Source organism: Myxine glutinosa, chromosome 13 (genome assembly GCF_964187855.1).
Source record: "Myxine glutinosa chromosome 13, kmMyxGlut1.1, whole genome shotgun sequence".
Taxonomy (NCBI): Eukaryota; Metazoa; Chordata; class Myxini; order Myxiniformes; family Myxinidae; genus Myxine; species Myxine glutinosa.
In genome coordinates this window covers 104,245,492-104,259,899 of record NC_136273.1, presented here as the reverse complement: position 1 = coordinate 104,259,899, position 14,408 = coordinate 104,245,492, and the positions used below count along the sequence as shown (strand labels likewise).

Here is a 14,408-nt window from a genome sequence, read left to right as displayed (position 1 = left end):
GTGTGTGTGTGTGTGTGTGTGTGTGTGTGTGTGTGTGTGTGTGTGTGTGTGTGTGTGTGTGTGTGTGTGTGTGTGTGTGTGTGTGTGTGTGTGTGTGTGTGTGTGTGTGTTGGTTGGTTGGTTGGTTGTTGGTTGTTATCTCCATTTGTGGGTTTCAGGAGGTGGAACAGAGTCCTCCCAGGTCCCAAAGTATCCACCTCCTCTCCAGTAAGGGATCAGAGTTCATGGACCAAACTGTTCAACTTTTTCAGAGTTTCGTTCCAAGTTCTCTTTTCAGAAATGTCACCGAACCCCGGATTGCCTCCAGTTGTAGTTCATTTGTGGTAATATTCCCGGGGATGGTTTTTAAAATCTCAGTGAGGTTCTTCTTCATCATTCCTGTTGCTCCAATTATCACTGGTACAATGTCGATGCTCTTCAGCTTCCAAGATCTCTTGACCTCATTTTTGAGATCCTGGTATTTGGTCATTTTCTTGATTTCTGTGTTTAGGCCAAAATCGCTGGGTACTGATATCTCAATCATCAATGTTGTCTTTTCCTTTTTGTTCCTGAGTACAATGTCCGGACGCAGTGCTTTGTTTTCTATGTTCACACTCGATGGAATCTTCAGGTCGTACGTGAGCATGACGTCCTCATTTTCAATGATTTCCCTTGGTTCGTGTTTCCATGAGTTTTCTGGAACTGGGATGTTTAAATTTGTACAGATATGTCAATGAATCACTTTGCATACTTTGTTGTGCCGTTGTGTGTAAAGTTGTTCTGATTGTTTTTTGCATTCTGAGAGCAGGTGATTAGTACTTACTGTTTCTGTCTTGCAGAATCTGTACTTGTCTGTCTGGCTCAGTCCCGCCATCTTTTTTAATCCATCGGTGTCGTGTCCTTGATCTTCGGCATTTATTATGTTTAGTTCACCGTCGCAGTTGAGCTCACCTCTTCTTCGCCATTCCAATGATCCTTGTGCTCTGTCCCCCAAATATTCCTACAGGTCGCACAAGATGGCTCTCTGCTCACCTTCACTCTTTCATTCCTCTTTTCTCCCGCCTCTGGAACAAACTCCCACACTCCCTTCAATCCCACTCCTCCCTCCAGGTCTTTAAAGCAGCTGTTCACCACCATCTCTTATCTTCCCCCATCCAAAACCTTGATCTTTTCTACCCCACTAATTCACCCCAGATCCGCCTTGTTCGAAATTCCAACTTCTTTCCTGGAAGTCCTGACAGTGTCCATATGTTTTATACCTCTCCCACCCCCTCTTCCCATGCCTCCCCCCCCCCAAAGCCCTCTCCCTCCCACAGTTCTCTTGATGTCCCTGCTCTCAAAGGTTGCGTTTGTGTCCTTCCCCCTCTCTCCCCATCTTGTCTTCCGCTCCCCTTATTTTGTGTTTTATGTGTTGGTTTGACTTTTTGTGTGATTAATATTAGCTCTTTCACGAGCCTCGATCTTGTATACAAAAAAAACAGGGATTCAAACTGAAGGCCTAAGATCTTAAGACAACAACCTTAACGGTCAGGCCAACAACCTTAATACAAGGCCAACACCAGGCTTTGTGTAAGATTCATTCGGGGGATATAATTGCAGATTGAGTTACTGTTCACTGTCCAATGCTGAATGACTGTTTGAAGTTCTTGTGCTTTTCATTGCACTGTAATGGCTCATACGATGTGCTACCGTGGGATTGTTGCACATTCCAGGATATGGTCGAGCATTTGGAGGGTGAGGTACAGAGACTGCTGGAGGAAGTAAAAGAAATGCAAGGTAGGTGATGGGATGGATGGCTGCACATGGCAGGGGATGGAGGGTAGGTGATGGGATGGATGGCTGCACATGGCAGAGAATGGAGGGTAGGTGATGGGATGGATGGCTGCACATGGCAGGGGATGGAGGGTAGGTGATGGGATGGATGGCTGCACATGGCAGGGAATGGAGGGTAGGTGATGGGATGGATGGCTGCACATGGCAGGGGATGGAGGGTAGGTGATGGGATGGATGGCTGCACATAGCAGGGAATGGAGGGTAGGTGATGCGATGGATGGCTGCACATGGCAGGGGATGGAGGGTAGGTGATGGGATGTATGACTGCACATGGCAGGGGATAGAGGGTAGGTGATGGGATGGATGGCTGCACATGGCAGGGAATGGAGGGTAGGTGATGCGATGGATGGCTGCACATGGCAGGGGATGGAGGGTAGGTGATGGGATGTATGACTGCACATGGCAGGGGATGGAGGGTAGGTGATGGGATGGATGGCTGCACATGGCAGGGGATGGAGGGTAGGTGATGCGATGGATGGCTGCACATGGCAGGGGATGGAGGGTAGGTGATGGGATGTATGACTGCACATGGCAGGGGATAGAGGGTAGGTGATGGGATGGATGGCTGCACATGGCAGGGGATGGAGGGTAGGTGATGGGATGTATGGCTGCACATGGCAGGGGATGGAGGGTAGGTGATGCGATGGATGGCTGCACATGGCAGGGGATGGAGGGTAGGTGATGGGATGGATGGCTGCACATGGCAGGGGATGGAGGGTAGGTGATGGGATGTATGGCTGCACATGGCAGGGGATAGAGGGTAGGTGATGGGATGGATGGCTGCACATGGCAGGGGATGGAGGGTAGGTGATGGGATGTATGGCTGCACATGGCAGGGGATGGAGGGTAGGTGATGCGATGGATGGCTGCACATGGCAGGGGATGGAGGGTAGGTGATGGGTAAATTTAACAGCATTTGCATATTGCCTCACTGAATTGGGAAAGCAACTATTTTTGAGGTCAAAAGGTCAAAGGTCAACTCGAGGTCAAACTTCTAAAATAATACATTTACATCTGAAAAATCGTCACTTTATCCAATTGCCCGAGCTTTGATCAAGATCGTCAATTTTAATCAATCAATGGCAACCTTTTTGAGGGGGCTGTGGATTTTGCAAGTATCGTGCTCTGCATGACGGCTTTATATTTATTTTTTGATGTTGAAGGCTCCAGTCACGGACTATACAGTCACGTGAAAAAGTAGGTACACCCCATGTAAAGTTTTGACTTTTTCAACATATTTCAACATACAGCTATTTGATCTTCATTTCAACAATATTGATGGATAAAGGTGATATAATATAACAAATATCATGAAACATTTACATTTTGTAGTCCATTGTATAATTTAAATAAACATAAATGCAAATTTCGCATGTGGAAAAAGTAAGTACACCCCTACATTTATCACTACTTCAAATACCTAAAATTAGAATCAGGTGCACCAGCTCAGGTGCAAATGGTTAGAACATCGTTAGAGAGGATCTTGGAGGAACCTGTCTTAGTTAAACCTCAGGCATTTAGTTTGGTTTGCTCTTTGTTGTTGAAGTGTGCGGCGTCACCATGTCGAGATCAAAAGAGCTCTCTGAGGCCTACAGAAAGAAGGTTATAGATGCCGACGAGTCTGGGAAAGGATTTAAAAAGATCTCCAAACAATTTGAAATCAATCATTTGACTGTCCGGAAGATCATCTACAAGTGGAGAAGATTCCAAACAACTGCCAACTTGTTCAGGCCAGGCTGCCCCAGCAAGTTCAGCCCGAGAGCAGACCGCAAGATGCTGAAAGAAGTCTCTAAGAACCCCAGAATGTCATCATGGGACCTACAGGTAGCTCTTGCGACTGTTGATGTCAAAGTGCACGTGTCTACCATTAGAAAGAGGCTGCACAAATTTGATCTACATGGGAGGTGTGCCAGGAGGAAACCTTTGCTGTCCAGAAATAACATCAGCACAAGACTAAAGTTTGCCAATGAACACCTAGGTGGAGACCAGCACTTCTGGAACAATGTGATCTGGACAGATGAGTCAAAGGTAGAGCTATTTGGCCACAGTACCAGAAGACATGTTTGGCGAAAACCAAAGACAGCATTTGAACACAAGAACCTGATACCAACTGTAAAGCATGGTGGTGGAAATATTATGGTTTGGGGCAGCTTTGCTGCATCAGGGCCTGGGCAGCTCACCATCATAGAATCCGTATGAATTCTTCATTGTACCAGAGGGTGCTCGAGGATAATGTGAGGCCATCTGTCGGAAAGTTGAAGCTCAACCGAAGGTGGACCTTGCAACATGACAATGACCCTAAACATACCAGTAAATCCACCAAGGAATGGCTGAAAAGAACGAAATGGAGGGTTCTGGAATGGCCAAGTCAAAGCCCGGATCTAAATCCCATCGAGATGTTGTGGGGGGATTTGAAACGAGCTGTGCATGCAAGAAACCCCTCAAACATCGCACAGCTGAAATAATTCTGCATGGAGGAGTGGGCAAAAATTTCTCCCAGTCGATGTCAGAGACTGGTAGACAGTTATAAGAAACGTCTACTTGAGGTTGTTTCTGCCAAAGGGGGCAATACCACCTATTAGAGCCAAGGGTGTACTTACTTTTTCCACATGCGAAATTTGCATTTATGTTTATTTAAATTATACAATGGACTACAAAATGTAAATGTTTCATGATATTTGTTATATTATATCACCTTTATCTATCAATATTGTTGAAATGAAGATCAAATCGCTGTATGTTGAAATATGTTGAAAAAGTCAAAACTTTACATGGGGTGTACTTACTTTTTCACATGACTGTATGGTCCACATCGAGGCCAGCCTTAAAGGAATGAGTAAAAAAAGTTTGTGGTGAAAAGTGTGTGATGAAAAGTGTGTGATGAAAAGTGTGTGGTGAAAAGTGTGTGACGAAAAGTGTGTGACGAAAAGTGCGTGACGAAAAGTGCGTGACGAAAAGTGCGTGACGAAAAGTGCGTGATGAAAAGTGTGATGAAAAGTGCATGATGAAAAGTGCGTGACGAAAAGTACGTGACGAAAAGTGCGTGACGAAAAGTGCGTGATGAAAAGTGTGATGAAAAGTGTGTGACGAAAAGTACGTGACGAAAAGTGCGTGATGAAAAGTGCGTGACGAAAAGTGCGTGACGAAAAGTGCGTGACGAAAAGAGCGTGACGAAAAGTGCGTGACGAAAAGTGCGTGACGAAAAGTGTGATGAAAATGCGTGACGAAAAGTGCGTGATGAAAAGGGCGTGATGAAAAGTGCGTGACGAAAAGTGCGTGACGAAAAGGGCGTCATGAAAAGTGCGTGATGAAAAGTGCGTGACGAAAAGGGCGTGATGAAAAGTGCGTCATGAAAAGTGCATGAGGAAAAGTGCGTGATGAAAAGGGCGTGATGAAAAGTGCGTGATGAAAAGTGCGTGATGAAAAGGGCGTGATGAAAAGTGCGTGAGGAAAAGTGCGTGATGAAAAGGGCGTGACGAAAAGTGCGTGAGGAAAAGTGCGTGATGAAAAGGGCGTGAGGAAAAGTGCGTGAGGAAAAGTGCGTGATGAAAAGTGCGTGACGAAAAGTGCGTGACGAAAAGGGCGTCATGAAAAGTGCGTGACGAAAAGTGCGTGACGAAAAGGGCGTGATGAAAAGTGCGTCATGAAAAGTGCGTGAGGAAAAGTGCGTGATGAAAAGGGCGTGATGAAAAGTGCGTGATGAAAAGGGCGTGATGAAAAGTGCGTGATGAAAAGTGCGTGATGAAAAGGGCGTGATGAAAAGGGCGTGATGAAAAGTGCGTGATGAAAAGGGCGTGATGAAAAGTGCGTGAGGAAAAGTGCGTGATGAAAAGGGCGTGATGAAAAGTGCGTGATGAAAAGTGCGTGATGAAAAGGGCGTGATGAAAAGTGCGTGATGAAAAGTGCGTGATGAAAAGGGCGTGATGAAAAGTGCGTGAGGAAAAGTGCGTGATGAAAAGGGCGTGACGAAAAGTGCGTGAGGAAAAGTGCGTGATGAAAAGTGCGTGATGAAAAGTGCGTGATGAAAAGTGCGTGACGAAAAGTGCGTGACGAAAAGGGCGTCATGAAAAGTGCGTGACGAAAAGTGCGTGACGAAAAGGGCGTGACGAAAAGTGCGTCATGAAAAGTGCGTCATGAAAAGTGCGTGAGGAAAAGTGCGTGATGAAAAGGGCGTGATGAAAAGTGCGTGATGAAAAGGGCGTGATGAAAAGGGCGTGATGAAAAGGGCGTGATGAAAAGTGCGTGATGAAAAGGGCGTGCGTGACGAAAAGGGCGTGACGAAAAGGGCGTGACGAAAAGTGTGTGATGAAAAGTGCGTGACGAAAAGTGTGTGATCCAAACGGTAGTACTACCCTGAGCGGTTGCTGTCGATGATCTAGTCCCTAAAAAACCGGTCCAACCGGATGGATGTTTTTTTTAGTAGACACCATCTCCTTTCTGGATGGTCGTTGGCTCCCGAAGGGAGCTCATCCACCTTTTAACAGGTATTGTTTTTAGTCTTGCAGGTGTCACAGTTACCCTCTCCACTGGCAAGCCATTGAGGGTAGTCTGTTTAGTCGCCGACTACCCGACCATGTGGCAGATAGCACTGGGTTACATGTTACCAGTGGCAGTCAAGATGTATAAATCTGCCATTATTATACATGATTTGTGTTGCAGCTCCTTTGCGGTGCCTTTACGAAGTGGTAACCCAGTGAGACGGTAAAAAAAGAGTCCTACGGTATAAGTTGGCCAGGAGCAGGTAATGTGTGCGTGTTAGAAGAGGGTGGTGCTTGTATGTGTGTCCATGTACATGTGCACCTGTGGGAACTGCTCGTTGCGGTGAATGTTTGTCATTGTGAGTGTGCTGCAATCCTTATTCTTCACTGCTTAACCTATTGTAGGCCACGATCTGCACCGACAGAGGCTTTCCTCTTGTAATCTACCTTCTTCAGACATGTTGGTTTGGTTGATGCAGCAGCTAGGCAGTGTGGCCCCATATCGTACTCAGTGACACAAACCTATTGGGCTTGGAACATTGATGATTGACAAATTGGCTGATGGCACAGTCGGTCAGTTGTAAGACGTACATGAGTGTGTGCGCATGTGTGTGCACATGCAGGAAGTGATGATTCACCACAGACACAGAATGTCCAGTTGAAAAAGACCAAGATGGTGGACCGTGATGAAGCACAACCTAGTGGATTACTTCCGATGCGCCCAGACTCCTCCGCATCCAACCTGGTCATCGTCCAAGACGCTGTGTTACAAAACCAACCATCAGATGCTGCATCATTGCATGAGGTGATTTATGGCAAACTGTCCCCAGATGTTTTTAAAGATTATTTTTCTTTTCGTACCCCCTTAGTCAAACAATTTGGGTGAATAGGCATTGCAGGTTGCACTCTCTTCCTCCGCACCCAGTTGTCTCAGTCCCCCCTACCTTTTCGGCTTCTTCTCCAACAGCGAAGAAACTCATTATAAAGTGATTGTTACATTATAAAGGGATAAAACCGAGTACTCCCTTTCAGTGCACGTCATCGCCGGGGCCCCCTTCGGTGCCCGGCGATGATGTCATGCAGCGCCTGGAGATGGCATCGGAAAGGAGCGATATACAATATGAGATTTACTAGCAATACAATAATTACTGACACGGTTAAGTATTTACTGTGTGTAAGTGATTAGTAATTACAAAAAATTTACACCAGATGGAAAGAGTTTGGAAACATCATAATGTTAAGATGTAGCACGGAGTTTGAAACGTAAAATGTGGTTCTGAAAGTCATCATCCACTTTGCGCTCGGGGAAGTCGCCCCATCTCCCCTCCCCCTCTCCCCCCTCTCCCCCATCACTAAGCTTATGATGCAAAATAACAAATTTGCCGCTCCCCAAGGGTGCCGCCCCCCCCCCCCCCCCCCACCGGAAAGTGCCGTTTGGGGCGGCCATCCCGTTCTATCCACCCTCTTCACTCCCACAATTATTTTGACCCAGTTCTGGCAAACCTTCCGCCTCTGTAGTTGTCTCTCTGTCAGTTCCACCATCTCCAGACCGTAAAGGTAGGCCGGCGTTACACATGACATCAGAACCTTTCCTTCCAATCTCCTTGAAATCTTTCTGTCAGCCATTACTCCCTCCACCCTCCACGCATTCCCACCCACCTGAATGCTCCTCCGCACCTCTGCCTCTGATTTACCATCCCCGTACAATGTCTCTTCCCTCCCTCCTCCCCCCCCCCCCCCCCACTCCAAATACTCAAACCTATTTCCTTGTCTGATCTCCTTCCCACTAACCTGATATTCATTTCCTTTATCTGGTGCCCAAGCCACATCACCTCCCTCTTCTCCGTGCTCATTTTCAGCACATGTTTCTCAAATGCCTCCCTCCACTCCCCCTGTACTTCCTGAATCTCCTGCCCATTCTCCACCACACAAAACCAAATCGACCACATACAATATCCTCTCCAGAATATCTTTCATGTTTACCTTTCTGCTTACCATGTTACACCATGATAAACAGGAGTGCGCTGAGAGTGCTGCCCTGCCTCAAACCAATTCTGAAACGTAATCGTTAAGTTGATTTTCATTCTGAAGGAGAGATGTAATGTAATGTTATTCCCGCTCCATGTGTGTGCTTACAGTGCATTCAGAAAGTATTCAGACCCCTTCACTTTTTTCACATTTTATGTTGCAGCCTTATGCTGAAATCGTTTATATTCATTTTTCCTCATCAATCTACACTCAATACCCCATAATGACAAAGAGAAAACAGGGTTTTAGAAAGTTTTGCAAATTTATTAAAAATAAAAAACTGAAATATCACATTGACATAAGTATTCATACCCTTTGTAATGACACTTGAAATTTAGCTCAGGTGCCTCCCATTTCTCTCGATCATCTTTGAGATGTTTCTACACCTTGATTGGAGTCCACCTGTGGTAAATTCAATTGATCGGGCATGATTTGGAAAGGCACACACCTGTCTATATAAGGTCTCACAGCTGACGATGCATATCAGAGCAAGAACCAAGCCATGAGGTCGAAGGAACTGCCTGCAGAGCTCAGAGCAGGTGCGTATCTACGGAAAGTAGCGCCTATGGAAAGCACTGAAATTGCGCCCCTGTCCAAACATCTGACATCCATCTTTTAGATAACTTTACCATAAAATCAGCTCAAAAATACAAGTCAACCTCGTTAGTCTTTCAATTAACAAATTATGGCACTACATGAAAATTACAACTGCACCTTCCTTGCTTTCACTGATGCAAATTTGTCTATGATGTGCTCAAAGTCAGTTTTTTCAGTTTTTTCTCGTTCTACACTCAGCAAATCAACATCACAGAGTCTGCCTTGACCCATGGAGGCTCTCAAATACGAAAGCATTAGTTTTAACTTGCTGAATGATCTCTCACAGCTGGCGATGGAAACTGCGATGGTTAGCATTATCTGAATAGCAATGCGAAGATTGGGAAGACGCTCTCATCTCCATACTGAACAATTAATTCGAGAAGCTCTTCAGGTCTTGATATTTTCATGTTGGCCCGACTTCATAGCATCATTCTGCAATCCAAAATTTCTTTATGTACAGTCACGTGAAAAAGTAAGGACACCCCATGTCAAGTTTTGACTTATTCAACATATTTCAACATACAGCTATTTGATCTTCATTTCAACAATATTGATAGATAAAGATGATATAATATAACAGATATCATGAAACGTTTACATTTTATCCTCAAGCACCCTCTGGTACAATGAAGAATTCATAGTGGGTTCTATGATGGTGAGCCACCCAGGCCCTGATGCAGCAAAGCTGCCCCAAACCATAATGTTTCCACCACCATGCTTTACAGTTGGTATCAGGTTCTTGTGGTCAAATACTGTCTTTGGTTTTCGCCAAACATGTCTTCTGGTACTGTGGCCAAATAGCTCTACCTTTGACTCATCTGTCCAGAGCACATTGTTCCAGAAGTGCTGGTCTTTGCCTCGGTGTGCATTGGCAAACTTTAGTCTTGCCCTGATGTTCTTTCTGGGCAGCAAAGGTTTCCTCCTGGCACACTTCCCATGTAGATCAAATTTGTGCAGCCTCTTTCCAATGGTAGACTCGTGCACTTTGACATCAACAGTGGCAAGAGCTACCTGCAGGTCCCGTGATGACATTCTGGGGTTCTTAGAGACTTCTTTCAGCATCTTGCGGTCTGCTCTCGGGGTGAACTTGCTGGGGCGGCCTGGCCTGAACAAGTTGGCAGTTGTTTGGAATCTTCTCCACTTGTAGATGATCTTCCGGACAGTCGAATGATTGATTTCAAATTGTTTGGAGATCTTTTTAAATCCCTTCCCAGACTCGTGGGCATCTGCAACCTTCTTTCTGAAGGTCTCAGAGAGCTCTTTTGATCTAGTCATGGTGACGCCACACACTTCAACAACAAAGAGCAAACCAAACTAAATGTCTGAGGTTTAAATAAGACAGGTTCCTCCAAGATCCTCTCGAACGATGTTCTAATCATTTGCACCTGAGCTGCTGCACCTGATTCTAATTTTAGGTATTTGAAGTACTGATAAATGTAGGGGTGTACTTACTTTTTCCACATGCGAAATTTGCATTGATGTTTATTTAAATTATACAATGGACTACAAAATGTAAATGTTTCATGATATTTGTTATATTATATCACCTTTATCTATCAATATTGTTGAAATGAAGATCAAATAGCTGTTTGTTGAAATATGTTGAAAAAGTCAAAACTTTACATGGGGTGTACCTACTTTTTCACGTGACTGTAGCTGCTGTCCATCAACATCAGAGCTGTACAATTCGCCCAAATTTTCGCACTTCTTCTTTAGGTCGTTACTGTCGGCGCCGTAACAGTCCCTTGACATCGAGAAGGAACCCAAACTTGGCGTCAGTGTCGTGCAAACGAGCAAACCTTTGATCCATTTCTCTGTGAAGACAGTCGAGTGTTCCCTTCATGACTCTTTCCATTTCCTCTTTGGCCGTTAACGCAGCGTCTCTCGAGTTATCATCAGCCATTCGTTTCTTTCGTCTCTGACGTCTTTCAACTTCAATATTCCATTCTTCACAGAGACCGAGTCCTTCTTCGAGTGACTCACTGACCAACACTTCTCTTTCATCATCAAAATGATCTCGCAGGGCTTTCAAATCCAGAGCAGCATCGTGGAAGTTCATGCTAGGATCCTGCAGCCTCTTTTGAATACGGTCAATGCGAATGAGTACTTTGTTCCAAAATCCTAGCAAAGTCAGAAAATCGTAACTCAACATGCGGTTATACAGTTGCCTTGCGTCACTTCTTGTTTCACTGGTCTCGTTTTCATTGTCTATCGTGTCCTGGAGAACTTGAAGTATCTCCTCAAGGTACTTGTTGACGGGCTTCACTGCTTCCGTCCTTGCACTCCACCTGGTTTCGGACTCCGACCGCACAACCACAGGCACGGCGTTTTGGGGTTTTTCCCAGCGCTGTGTTGAACGAGAGAAGAACACGTAGAGAGCTTCGATGGTTCCAAAAAACGTGACCATCATTGTATCCTGCTTGACTGCATGTGCACCCACCAAGTTGAGTGAGTGATTGTCGCAATTCACAAACACTGCCAGGTTGTTTTTCTCACTTATTCTTTGATGAACACCACATCGAGCGTGTCCAATACCTGTAATTTGTGAACCTGATGTCGTGAGGTGTTTTAGGGCGTTCAGTACAAGGAAGGCTTGTGGTCCAGATGGCATTAAGTCTTGTATTCTGAAAGAGTTCTGTTTCGAACTTAGTAATGTTTTTACTCGATTGTTTCAGTTACTTTTGGTGACTCACACTGTTACTATTTGTTGGAAAAAGTCCATCATTATTCCCGTGCCAAAAAAGCTTCACCCAAGGCAGCTCAATGATTATACACCTGTTGCCCTCGCCTCCATCTTGTGTAAATGTATGGAGAAATTGATGGTGAAGTTTATAGCATCAGATGTAACTCCGAAACTGGATCCTTTACAATTTGCATTCAAAGCAAGATAGTGTTGAAGATGCCTGGCTCAGTTTACTTCATCTAATCACAAGTCACCTTGACCAGAATGGAACCTATGTCCGTGTGTTATTTATCGATTTCTCGTCAGCCTTTAACACCATGCAGCCATTTACCCTTGTGAAAGTGTTGAGTGACCTGTGGCTGAACCCCCATATCATACTTTGGGTGGAAAGTTTTTTACGAGACCGTCCTCAGCAGGTGAGGGTGAATGGTAGCTTCTCAAAGTTATCAATGTTGAATACTGGTGCTCCACAAGGCGGTGTATTGTCACCTCTACTGTTCAGTTTGTACACCAATGGATGCGTGGCTCTTAAAGAACTTTGTAACTTTATTAAGTGTGCAGACGATATCGCCATTGTTGGCTGTCTTTCCGATCATTCATCCTTTGTATCTTCACCTCGACGAGATTGACACATTGAATAAGTGGTGTGGGGACTTTTGTCTGACTCTGAATGTGGACAAAACTAAAGAGATAATTTTGGACTTTCGGAAAGGTCACAATCATGAGCCTGAAACCATAAATGGTGATAAGGTGGAAATTGTTAGCAAATTTAAATACCTGGGCACCTTTATTGATAACAAGGTAACCTTTGATGGAAATACTGATGCTGTGTACAAGAAATCAATGCAGAGATTGTATCTTCTCAGGAAGTTGAATTCATTTGGTGTTCGCTCTCGTGTGATGCGGATGTTGACAAATTCCTTACTGATCAGTGATCAGTGTTTTATCATTTAATTTGATTTCCTGGTTCAGTTATCTTGGCTAACCCCCGCTCTTGCAGGGAAAATGGCCTTAAAATGCCTGATGTTGTTGTGTGTGCACAGTTATCTTAATGTGCGGAATAAGTCACGATTGAGAAAGGTCATTACACTGGCATTTATAGCTGGAGGTGGGCCTTCAACCAGTCTGGGGTCTCTATACCTGCGAGCATTGAAAAGAAAGGCGGTGCAGGTGTGTGCTGATGAAAGTCATTTCTTGAACGGACTTTTTGAAAAACTGCCATCAGCGAGACGCTTTCGTGTAAGGAGGATGAAGAAGAACATTTCAAAAGGTCATTTGTACCATGTGCAATTCAAATGCTAAATTCAAATTCCAAGACATTTTGCTGTTTAGTCAATCTTCCATATTTTATATTTATTTTATATTTTATATCTTTTTATTGATATTGTTTTCTTATTCCCTTTGTGTTTTATGTTTTAATGATGGTCAACTTACGGTGTCACCAAAGAATAATTTCCCTGAAAATGGGACAATAAAGATTTATTATTATTATTATTATTCTGTGTCCAGCCATCACAGCAGTGTTGTCATAGCACTGTGACCGACAATCTTGTAGCTCCATTTCGTCCTGCTCTAGCTGTTTCAACATGTCTTCAACCAAGCTCTCAGCATCCTTCTGGCTATTCTGGATAAAACCAAGGAAGGACTCTCTAACATGAACTGTTTTCCTCTCAAAATCAACTTCCACGTACCTCACTACTTCTAACATCTGCTCACGGTGTGCCTGATCAGGAGTCGAGTCGAACATGAGACCATAGTACTTGGCTTTACGAATGCTTCTCAGTAAACTCTGGCGAACAGAGGATGCCATCATGTGGATGAATTCGATCTGGACACCCGGTGAAAGATAAGACGTGGATCCAGGATGACTTTCCACACGAGTGAGGTGTTCTTTCATGACAGGGTCGAAAGATAGCCAGTAGTTTCAGTAAGCCAAGGAAATTTCCCACATTGGAGTCATCGTCCAGCTGAAGTGACTCCCTGTGTCCTCGCAAAGCCAGGTTCTGAGTCGCAAGGAATTTTATGCAGTGAAGGATTCTCGTCAAGATATCACGCCACTTCTGCTTTTCCTTCTCAATCTGTGACTGAAGTTCCGTGTCAATAACTCCTCTGTTTTCAGCTAAATTTATTTCCACTGTGTGAAGCACTCCCGATGATTCTTAGCATTTTCATGAACACTAATCCTTTCAGGTGCTTTCCACTGGTTGAATCCACTTTCCTGCTCCAATGAAGATTGATGGTCTGACCGGGAACGGGAATAGAGAAGACAACAGATACAAAATGCAGACTTTTTAGAAGGGAAATACAGTGCTGGGAGATGGAAGCCAGACAGTTCAATCTTGGTTTCATCAGACCACAGAATTTTGTTTCTCACAGTCTGAGAGTCCTTTAGGTGCTTTTTTGCAAACTCCAAGCGGGCTTTCATATGTCTTTCACTGGGGAGAGGCTTCCGGTCTGGCCACTCTGCCATAAAGCCCAGATCGGTGGAGTGTTGCAGTGATGGTTGTTCTTCTGGAAGTTTCTCCCATCTCCGCACAGGATCTCTGGAGCTCAGCCAGTGACCATCGGGTTCTCGGTCACCTCTCTTACCAAGGCCCTTCTTCCCCGATTGCTCAGTTTGGCCGGGCGGCCAGCTCTAGGAAGAGTCCTGGTTGTTCCAAACTTCTTCCATTTAAGAATGATGGAGGCCATTGTGCTCTTGGGAACCTTCAATGCAGCAGAGATTTTTTTGCCGGCTTCCCCAGATCTGTGTCTCGGCACAATCCTGTCTCTGAACTCTGCAGGCAGTTCCTTCGACCTCATGGCTTGGT

General features: G+C 44.8%; 1 protein-coding gene across 6 annotated transcripts in view; it reads left to right on the top strand.

Annotated features, from left to right (window-relative positions):
- The window catches only part of LOC137439164 (uncharacterized), a 95,899-nt gene that overhangs the window by 69,472 nt on the left and 12,019 nt on the right, over nucleotides 1-14,408 (top strand). For all 6 annotated transcript variants that reach the window (XM_078767856.1, XM_078767857.1, XM_078767855.1 and 3 more), the window contains 2 exons: nucleotides 1,692-1,755; nucleotides 6,914-7,095. In XM_078767856.1, coding sequence (XP_078623982.1) covers nucleotides 1,692-1,755; nucleotides 6,914-7,095 — 246 coding nt within the window. The remainder of the gene's footprint in view (nucleotides 1-1,691; nucleotides 1,756-6,913; nucleotides 7,096-14,408) is intronic.